General features: G+C 31.0%; 1 protein-coding gene across 1 annotated transcript; it reads left to right on the top strand.

The window, feature by feature from the left end:
- Positions 1-1041: 1041 nt before the first annotated feature.
- LOC104902897 (probable xyloglucan endotransglucosylase/hydrolase protein 32) lies at positions 1042-11526 on the top strand. The gene is made up of 4 exons (XM_010690832.4): positions 1042-1384; positions 7540-7640; positions 8026-8243; positions 10769-11526. Exons 1-4 carry the CDS (start codon positions 1186-1188, stop codon positions 11121-11123), a joined length of 873 nt encoding a protein of 290 aa, XP_010689134.2. The 5' UTR covers positions 1042-1185; the 3' UTR covers positions 11124-11526.
- Positions 11527-12144: the final 618 nt, after the last annotated feature.

Raw genomic sequence — 12144 nt, 5'->3', positions numbered from 1 at the left:
ACTAATCAATCCCTAGTTTCTGTAAAGTAACCCCTTAGCATTCGAAAAAGTAACTCCTAGTTTTATTTAAAATAATACCTAAAAATTAGAAGAAAAAAGAACCAACAATAACCCCTGTTACAAAAAGTAACCCCTTTGAAAACGGATTCAAAAGTAATCCCGCTTACAAAAATTAACCCATCTGAAAATGGATTTACGCTTATGCTATTTTTTAGGGGACGCATGCTTCATTATAAGGCTTAATTTGGACCTTTTTATTAGTTTTTTGTTTTAAAAGGTAAGATGAAGTCCCTTACAAGGAAAGGGGAAAATTGGGGATCCCTCCTTGTAAGGGGTGAGACTCGATCCCATGACATCTGGGATCAGAAGTGAATCCAACACCACTAGGCTATTACCTGCTGCTCGGACCTTTTTATTAGTTGGCCACACCATTTGTTTAAAGTGTAGCCTGTTTTATACAAATGTTTGTGAAAGAAAAAAAAATCTACTATTTATACCCTTTGAAACTCAAACAAATTAGAAGAAGGAAAGTTCACATTTCCTTACAAAAGTTCTACAGTAGCAAACTCTCTCTTAATTGCACAAGTAAAAGGATTGCTTTTGGAGGATCTTTCTAACAGCGTAAATAATCCATTGACGTTGCTCACTTCGTAATACTGATCACCAACTAAATCAGCTAAGATTTACTATTAATAGGAACCCAAAATACCCTTACACCATTGAGCCCACCAAAATTTGATTCACATATGAGCTCAGATAATGTCATATAACTAATTCCCATAGGCCATAGCAAAAGTCATAGTCAGACCAAATAATTTCCTAAAATCAAACATTAGAAAAAAGCAGATAGAAAAAGTAACAATTGAGTGCAAGAGAAATAAATTATGGGACAATAAAATAATTAATAACAACAAGACGTTGCCATATTTGTCTTGAATTTAATAATTTAATTTAATTTAATTTAATAATACTAATTTTGTCTTCATTTATAACTCCTCATCAACTTCCTTATCAACTCCTTTTTCAAAGGCCCCTATTTATACCCACTTCAGTGAGCACACTCTTCCATGTACACAATCCCCTTCTGAGTTCTGATCCCTTAGCACTAAGCATTACTAGCTACCACTTTTCTTCATCTCTTTCTTCCCTACAAGAATATAGCTAGTGTTCTTTTTGCTGAATTTCATGGCCCATTTTTTGTTTCTAACTATAATTAGTTTCTTCCTTTATTCTCATTATAGCAATGCACAACCTTCACCTGGCTACTATCCTAGCTCCCAAGTTGCCCCTCTGAGTTTTAATCAAGGTTTTAGGACCTTATGGGGTCCTCAACACCAAAGTGTTCAGCAGGGTACTCTCACTGTCTGGCTTGATCGTTCTTCAGGTAAATTTTCAGTTTTTATCCCACGTTTTTTTTACAAAACAAATATATATATACTTAGTGTGTAACAAAATAGATGTTACATTATGAGAACTATTCACCTATTATATTTGACAATGTATTTTTTAGTTTTAGATAAAATCAACTGTTACTATATGATTTGTTGTTAAATTTCTCTCAACGTATACTTTCATAATATTAAGTTCTTATAATTTTTACAAGTACACACTTGAAGTTATTTATGGTCAAAGCACTGCATCAACAAGCGAGAAAGTCCAAATGTAACATCTATTTTGTTACGTAGTAGGAAGTATAAAACTTTTACGACCGGTTTGGTAGTCGTTACTAGTGGTAGTAATTAACTGTAATGTTACAAGAGAAGCACCCTTAAAATCTCCATGGAAGACAATTTCAACTCCCAAGTATGTACTTTTTTCTTGATGGGGAAGCAATCTCATCCCTAAGCATGTTTTTTCTCCAAAGGGAAACAACTTTCATTACTACTCATTACCATCTACAAGGCGGTATTGAATGAGAATGAAAATTTAAGAAGAAAAATAGACACTTTAGAATAAATTAGCATTAATACCATGAAAGTGAACAATGACTTTCTTCACAATTTACATACAAAATAATTTCCATTACCATCATTTATTACCAACTATCAAATGGACGACTAGTTATATACTAAAAATTCTTAACTATTATGTTTTTTTTTTCTTATAACAATTTTTTTTTAAAAAATATTATAATAAAACTTAAGTATACTCTATATTATAATTTTATATGTTATATTTCATTTTGTTCTGGTATTAATTATCATCTAATTGGTATAAATTGGTTGGACCTCGATATCTATACTAATATACTAAAAGGCGTTCCTAAGAACGTATATGTGCCACGTGTCACCCTCCCTCATTCAATAACATTCTATCCACGTCTTTCTCATATAGTAAAAAAAATTTGTTTATGTAAAGATTCGAACCCACTACCTCAAGTATGAAAGTAAGAAATCCAACCATTACTCCACCATACCATTATTGATTTTGTAATCAAAATTAATGATGACATATGAATGGAAAACGTTTGAAAATACATATAATGAATAAGATGACTTTTTTAAATGAGTATGAGAATACTTATTTAACTACTAATAAATTGTAGCAAAAAGAAAATTCGGGGTATCGCCCGGGCCTAAATACTAGTTATCTCCATTAAGACGAGGAGTTATAAAATACATACAACATGTATGGATTATTGAATAGTTTTTGCATGCACAATAGCGGATTAGTGTATCAAATCATTAGCATTCTAGATCACTAAAAACTAAATGAAAGTAGTTTAGTTGAACAGTATAGCCCCCACCCCATATTTGTTTTGTAATTCCATAGTTAGTAATGCGTATTACTTTGGATTTATTTTTTAGGAGCATACAAGATGTTGAAAGTTTTTGGAGTTGTTAATTGTTTTATTTTCAGTCAAAAAAAAAATTGTTTTATTTTAGTATGTGAACTACTTTATAATCAACCGACAAAATTAACAATTTGTTTGGACTATGAACATGCTAATTGTGTTGCTTTTTTTCTTGATATAAATAAAAATTCAATTGAAAAACGTCACTTCAAACGACAAAATCTTGAATTACAATCCATTTTGTATAATTTGATAAGAAATAAGTAAACCCCCGTTTACCAAAAGTCTTTAGCACATTGTACATCATGCCCCAAAAACCTCTCACGTAAATAGCTATACAGCTAGTGGTGTCAAAACAGGTTAGTAAACAGGTTCTGGGTATACCCACGGCGAACCAGGTCATACCCGGACAGGTCAGGATTCTGATTGTCAGTGCCCCAGGTCATGACTGGTCAGGTTTTGTTCAACTGGGTCGAACACATTTGAATCATTGGATTCCCGGGTGCCGGACAGGTCTGAACGTTCCGTTTACAAGTTGATCCATTCTCGGGTATAATTGTCCTTTGACATTTTTTTAGCCGGGTTTGCGAAGATCGTATTTAGGTTCCATGTGCGGTTGAGTTAAGTGAAATGTACTCGGGTTGAATTAATAATGATCTTACTCATCTTAGTTCGATCATTGTGAAACATTGGGTCCATTCGCTGTTGAACGCCAATTCAACTTCGGGTAACTCCTGATCGGGTCATCTTGATTTTGTTATGTATTTTGTAAATGAATCATATTAATAAAAGTATTAAGATATATATATATATATATACATATATATATATATATATATATATATATATATATATATATATATATATATATATATATATATATATATATATATATATATATATATATATATACACACATATGTGTGTGTGCGATAAATATAAGGATGACAACGAAAAATCAATAAAAACACTACATTGATTACCGTGATGTTTAATGTAGTCTTTTAGTCAACTCTTATTTATCAACTGCGTAAACGACTCTAATGAGTAAAGGAGTAGAACGACTATTCATACTACCTCCATTTCTTTTTAATTGTTACACTTACACTTTCACGCATGTCGATGCACTACTTTGAGCCTTTATATCTCTAATTTTGTATTTGTAAAAAATATAAAAACTACATATTAATAAAATACATACTAATACGAATCTAACAAGATCCCACATGACTATGTTTTTATTCACGTATAAATCACAAACGAGGGTCAAAGTGCAATTTGTGAATAGTGTAAAATGTCAAAGTGTAACAATTAAAAAGAAACGAAGGTAGTATGTTTTAATATTATATATTATAACCAACAACAATAATAACGAGTATACGATCAATTCCAAACTTTATATAAATGATTTATTATTATAAGCATTATGATTGATATATAAGTTTGTAAATAGCTATGATGGTAATGAGAACAATACTACAAATAAACATCAAATGAAAATGATAGTAGTTAATCATAAGATCATGTAACAAGTAACAACCATAAGTTAAGTAAAATAGTTAATCATAACTTATTAAACAAGTAAAATATAGTTTAATACTAGTATAAGATTAACAACAATAACACTCCCTTGTCTTTATAAGCTATAATATTATTTAAGTTAATTGTTTTTATGTTATACTATAGTTTAATACTAGTATAATATTTGTGGTCTTCTCTTAACTTTGTATATATATGTAAATGAATCGTATTAATAAAAGTATTAAGATCAACATATACATACATATGTGTGTGTGCGATTAATATGTGGATAATAACGAAAAACCAATAAAAACACTATATTGATTATCGTGATGTTAGTGTATTCTCTTATTCAACTCTTATTTCGACTAATCAACTGCGTAAAACCACCCTAATGAGTAAAGGAGTAAAGGCGACTCTTCATATGTTTTAATATTATATATCATAATTCATAACCAACGACAATAATAACGAGTACAAGATCAGTTCCAAATTTCATATAAAGGATTTATTATTATAGTAATACAAATACGAAGAGGAATAATAACAATAACAATAACAATAAATAGTATAACAAATGATAATCATACATTCATAGATTTACAACGACGGTTCATATGACTACATGAGGTCTACCGCCTACGTGATCATAACGCGGGTTCATATGTTGCACAATACTAATAATAGTAAACTATATTAGTGTATAGATTAATGTATTGCATTTCGACTATATGTCAATGTATAGATAGTCTACAGATCAATGTATTACATTTTCTAGCTAGTATACATTAGTATAAACACAAAGTGATACGAATGGATTAGTGTATATATTAGTTAGTGTAAGTGGGTAATCATTATGATAATAATCGTCCTCGAGAGTAATGCGTTTCATAAACAAAAAAAAACTACTTGAATGTTTCAAATTACATATTAAACTAAATGAATGTGTCAATGGTAATTGATAGGCTAATTAAGACAACAATACAATATCTAAGTTAATCGTTTTTATAAGAAATGCATTTTGAAACAAAAAACATCTACTTGAGCTATATGTCTTAAGTTTGTATATAGTGACTATAAACAAACTATTTTATCAGTAGACTTAAATACTTTAGTATGGTATAATAATATTGGAATCATTATAACTAATACGCGATTGGTTATTAATGAGTATAGACTCTTAATATGCTTTTATAGTATAACTAACGATAATAATAATGAGTATTATATATTAACTACGAATATACGATCAATTGGTGGATATGAGATTACTAATATAAATAATTATATTATTATTTAAAAATGGGCTTATAAGGTATGAGATTTGGATTTACGGATGTGGATCATGGAGATTAGTTATTATGAATAATAATTTGGTAGGATGATTTGTTTTCTTAAGGAAAAACCCAAAATCATCTAATGGACAAAATCTAAACCGTTAGATCATCATAATCAATGGCACACAAGAAAATAATACTAAGCACACGGATCATGAATATTAACCGTTGATACATGTCATAAAACAATCTGAACCGTTAGATCATCTCTTACCATACTACCTTCACCCATCTCTCCTCCAAACCTAAAACTCTTATTTCTCTGCTCCTTCCATTGCTTTTGTCTGCGCTGCTCCTTCCTTACGGTTCTCTGTCCTTGCCGGATATCGGCCACCACCGCCCTTCCTCCATTTTTAACTGCTCTTTCTCTCTCATCTTCTCGTCTGCTAGCGTCTCTCATCCTCCACAACCAATGTGTTCGTCGCCTCTCATCATCCTCGTTGAACATCGACATCATTTCATATTTATGTCCATCTTTGTGTGTTTATTTGCTTTTGAATTGCTACCATATCTGCTCTATATGTTCAGGTGTTTTGGTTTATATACTTTAAAGGGCCTACTGAAACATACCGATTAATTTCTGATCATTTAAGATAAATCGCACTACCCAGTGCACTAGTCATAGTTCTGCTATTAAACGGATTTTGGCCAAATCCAAGCTGGTTACTGGTACTTGAAGATTTATGTTCACTTTATGCTGCTAAGATTGCTCAATCTCATATCGAGAAGGGAGCTTTGGCTTTATAATAGGCCCATTGTACATTGACAAAATCTTGGTAGAAAAAATGAGTAAAATTTGGTAGAATATTAACTCTCTGTTTAAATTCAAATTCTCTCTCCTCAACCTCTCATTTTCGTCGATTAAATCTCCTTTATTGTTATTGTTTCTATAATTATGATTGTTGATGTTATTAGTGTAAACTCAGGTCGAAATTCCTGATGGCCGAGAATTGCAATTCGATATCACCTGTTCTTCGCCGGAATCTCCGCCGGAAATCTGCTTCTGTTACAACCACCGTCGTTTTCCGCCGAAAATTTGGCTTCGATTGTTTTTGCCTCGCTGAAACGCGTCGTCTGACTACCTTGCGAAATCCCTAAAAAAACATCAAAATTTAACATTTTAATTTACTTTAAACGAATTAAAATGATCATAGGTAAAAAAAATTAAAAAATTAATCAGATATTTTTTCATATTATTTGAAAATAGAAATATTAAGTAATTAAATGAAAATATAAACAAGTACATGATATTTAAAGTTTAATCCTTAAATTAAATATAATTTATTTTATTATTTAAATTATTAAATATAAGAAATTTATATATTTATATATTTAAGTGATTTTATAGATATAAAAATAATTGAATTTTAGTAATATCTGGTTGAATACGGTCGGGTTCGAGTTTGAATGCAGGTCTGTCTGGTCAGGTCAGCATATAATCTTGCCAGGTGCCGGTCAGGTCTGGGTAATCCCAGGTCAGGTTTCGGTCAGGTCTGAGGACTGACCCTCACAGGTCGAACCAGGTTCAAGTCAGGTCAAAATCAGGTTGACCCAGCGGTCAGATCTGTTTCTGACACCACTATATACAGCTACTTACTACTTAGTTAAATGTTCATCTAGGGGGTTGTTAGGTGTCATAAAGTTACCATTGTGTTTTTTTTTTTTGGTTATTTTTGTCTTTACTTTATTTTTGTTTTTTTCTTTCTATATACTTTTAATTATTCTATTTCAACAAAAAAAAATTATTGTCAATATCCGTGACAAAAAAGATCGTGCAATTTATTTAGTTTTGGTTCTTCTTTTCACCTAAATAAATAGGTTTTTTACTTTAATATATTTTGTTACTGATTGAGTTAACCTTGGTGCGCTAAATTTTTGTATTAACAGGAAGCGGGTTTAAGTCATTGAAGCGATTTCAATCAGGCTTGTTCAGTACAGCTATGAAGCTCCAACCAGGCTACACTGCAGGAGTGATCACATCCTTTTATGTGAGAAACTTTGATATCCTAGAAATAGAATCTATACTAATATATTAAAAGACTTTCCTAAACAAGGAACAATGTCATATAACGCGCTTTTTAAAGGTGTTTTACTTCATATAATCCACGTACAATAAAAAATTAGAAATTATATTGAATGTTTGATCACGCAACCTAAAGTTTATATACTAAAGTATATATTAACCACTAGACTAAGTAATATTTGGTGTTATCATCTTAAAGTATAATGTCAATAAATGAAAATTTTACTTACATGCGGTATAACAAGCCTAATAAGTAGTTTAGAAATTAAAAAAAAAAGGTTTTAAAATTATTTAATCCTGATTACCTCTTTCTAATTATGGGTATGAAATTGTAATTAAATTTTTGGCAGCTCTCAAACAACGAAGACTTCCCAGGTTACCATGATGAAATTGATATTGAATTTCTTGGGACAACACCTGGTAAACCATACGTATTGCAAACAAATATTTATGTTAGAGGGAGTGGTGATGGAAGACTTATTGGAAGAGAGATGAAATTTCAATTATGGTTTGATCCTACCAAAGGCTTTCACAACTATGCCATTTTCTGGTCACCAAGCCAAATAATGTAAGTATCAATTCTTTCGTTACATTGTTTCTTTATTAAATCTTATATGAGAAACACGGGTGATAATTTACGCTCAAACATTTAAAAATACTTTTAGAGTAAGTAATCACCTTTTAGTAATCTTACAATATTACCTTGACCTAAATTAAGATGAATTTGTCTGGATTTATTAATATTTGGTATAATATATGAGGAAACAATGTTCCCACTCCAAAATTTATCTCGTTTTTTACTCCATCTTTAATGTGTTTGCCAAAAGAAGTTTTGCTTGTACTAGTACTCTATAAATGGCCAAGAGGAGAAATCGAGGTATTCGTCTATTCTTGGCAGATTATTCATTTATAAAAATAATTTGTAGAGGTGGTTGATGTAACATATTAACAAATAACAAGGCAGGTATTGATGACGGTTTGACTAGCGTAGCAAAAATTTTGAGTACCAAATATTAATTTAAATAATGTATTAGGTTGAAGAAAAAAAATGTCTTTACATAGTGCACAACCGCGAGCAAACTATAAATTAAGAAGAGGATTTATTATTATTATTATTATTATTATTATTATTATTATTATTATTATTATTATTATTATTATTATTATTATTATTATTATTATTATACTACTACTACTACTACTTTAAGGTAAGATGAAATCTCTTGCAAAAAAGGGAGAAAATTGGAGATCCCTTCATGCAAAGGGTGAGACTCGATCCCAGAATTTTTGGGATTGGAGGTGAAGCCAATACCACTAGGCTATCACCTACTGCTCATTAATAAGAGGATATATGGTTGCTTGTGAAATAAAAGATTATATACATTACTATATGTATGTACCTAATGTAGCAATGATTTACATCCTCCACTTGTCAAAATTCATTCATTCGTTAAGTTAATACTTCATAGTGCAATACATAATTTATTAAAATTTTACTTAAAACTATTGTCCCAATAGTAGATGTTAACTAACATAAGAGGTTAAAATCTTGAAAGGTAATATCCAAAATTTATGAAATCAAATTCAATTTATATCATTTATCTTTATGACTTTCCCTACGCAAAAATATATTTAGCTTATTAAGACAATACACTGATACAGTATTGTGAAGGCAAGGGATGAGACAGAAAGTATCCCCTTGAAGAAAAGATGGAACCGACATGGTGACATCTCACCAAAACTTTGACGTACATTTCAATTCACATTAGCATAAACTCCACAACACCATAACTTAATATAGTGTATTGGTAGCTAACCTTTAATTGTCGGATTAGATAATGCAAGTAATCATTTTTCAATCAATGTATAAGTAATTATGGCCGTACAGTTTTATGTTCAATAATTGGTACCCTCACTTATGTGAGCGGATCCGTAATTACGTCGTAGCAGTTATTGTTAGGTATAAAGAAGCTAGAACTGGTAACCTTTCGGTATCAATATTATACTAATACGTTTGCATATTACCCCAAATCAGTCCCAATAATCCATCCGTTGTTAAAATAATGTCATATCTACATTATTTTAGTCAATCTGTAATTAATTATATATCACTCTTTTTTTAAGGAATATAATTTGTAAGGAGCCTTCCAACTAACTTTCTTCTTCAAGAAAAGTAGTGGTAAGTTGAAGAATGTTTAATGTTTTAACTTTAATAAAGAAGGCGAGGGCTAGACAAGAGACCACTTTAATACTATTTATATAAAAAAACTTACACAATCCTACTATTTACTATTCCAACACGTACGTGCCCTAATCTAAAAAAATTTAATTAAGGACTTATGTAATATATAGTACACACACATTTAAGATATCTATATTGAAGTTTTTTTCGGAAAGTAAAATTCCATTATTGGTCGGATAAAAGTTATGAACATGTTCCCTTCAAAAAATACTTACAACACATGAATTACAAAGGAAATGATCAACCTAATATTGAACTTAACTCCACTGGTCAAAAAAAAAAAAAAACACTTAACTCCCACCTTTTTAGAAAGGTTAAAAGAGAGTATCCTTCATGCGCATAAGAGGATTACAAGTTGATCAACAATTGGAAAAGCTTTTTACAGCCTATACAATACTCTTTAAAACATATAGCAATAGTCTAAATTTAACCTTTTGAAAATTATTGGTGATTCATTTTCTTAGAATAATACTTTTTAAAAGATATACATATACCTATATATATATTGAAAGTGATTCATTTTCAAAAGCATGTTATTTTCCCATGTTTATACTACAAGACACCATAGTCTATATAGATTGTGGTCCAACATCTTGATGTAGAATATAGGAAATGTAATAGACATATCTGAGCATGAGAAGAAAATTTAATGTCAATTCAGTGGGTCACAAATTCAACCAAACGATAAAATGGCCATAGCCCATAAAAGTATCTTATCAGAGAGACAAATGGCATAGACAAATTTGTCATAGGCACAAATTCCCAAAACTTGAGTTATAAATTTCACATTAAACATCAATCATTATCCAATAATTGTAACTTATTAATGATTAATTTGGGCCACGTTTCAGATTCTTTGTGGATGATATACCCATAAGAAGGTACCCAAGGAAAAGTGATGCCACGTTTCCACTAAGGCCAATGTGGGCCTATGGATCCATTTGGGATGCTTCATCTTGGGCTACTGAAGATGGGAAATACAAAGCTAACTATAATTATCAACCATTTGTGGGCCAATATCGAAACTTCAAAATTGCCGGGTGTACTTCTGGTGGACCCTGTCGTCTTCCAAAAGTGTCCCTATCTGGGTCCAGTAATCTCAGCCCACAACAAGTCGCGGCCATGGGCTGGGCCCAACGAAACCACTTGGTTTATGATTATTGCAGGGATTCAAGGAGGGATCATCGCCTTACACCTGAGTGCTGAAAAATGAAAAAAGGTTGCTTATCATATAGGGTGTGTTTGGTAAAATCCAAATTAAAGTGTCAATTTCATAATTTTGTTGTTTACATTTTTAACCTATAAAAGGTTTCAATTGGGGTGTCTTCTGTTTATTTTAAGAAGGCAAAAGGCCTTTTTCATATAAGGGGAATAAAGGGTTTATGACAAACTATGTCTTCTTGCTAGGTTTGATACAATGAAAGTGTGGTATACTTTTTTTTTTATTTATATATATATAATTATGTATACAAACTAGAGGTGAAAGAAAAGCTTGTTTTTCTCCCTCTCAGTTATTGTTGAAGTCATTTATGAAACTCTTGTGAACCAAAATTTACAGAATTTGTTGTGTTTGAAAATGATAAAGAGACTTCGTATTTTACTTTTACAAGAGAGTATGATGTGTAACATTATAAACTAGTTTTTGACAAAAACTGTCATGTAAATTAATGTTTTGTCATGTAATCTCCTTAGAATTCGTTGTTTAGGTAGCATGCTATCGTCATGGTGTTCCATAATGATCTTCAATTATAACAACTTAGTGTAGGAATATATAGAGGCATATAGCGGAATTTCAGGAAATAATTTCCTAACATCTATCATAGGATCGCAAACATAATCAAATACATGATTCATTCAATAGCGATTAAAAATCAAACCTTTGTAGCGTGATTTCCCTGTTGTATGCAAACTTTGAATATTTGAGTGCCCCAAGTGTTGCTCCTCTAATCAGTCCACGAGCACCCGTTGAACACCAACATTTTCTAGAATGGAAGAGTATAAATTCACTTGCTTTTGATGGTATAGGCGCCGGTTAGAGGGAATAGTTTAGGGTTTCACTTTCTTTCTCTTGTGAAAAGAAACTGATTAATGAATTGATCACCTAAACCCTAATATTATATCCTATATATAATAGAAGAGTCATAGGCTAGTTAAGAGAAGTAATTCTCCTCCTATTCCCCTTTGGACCGGCCCAATCCTAATCCTAAATGGATTTGGATTGCTTTAT

The sequence above is a fragment of the Beta vulgaris genome, chromosome 9 (genome assembly GCF_026745355.1).
Source record: "Beta vulgaris subsp. vulgaris cultivar EL10 chromosome 9, EL10.2, whole genome shotgun sequence".
Taxonomy (NCBI): Eukaryota; Viridiplantae; Streptophyta; class Magnoliopsida; order Caryophyllales; family Amaranthaceae; genus Beta; species Beta vulgaris.
The sequence above is the reverse complement of the archived record's forward strand: the minus strand, read 5'-3'. Positions and strand labels throughout refer to the sequence as shown.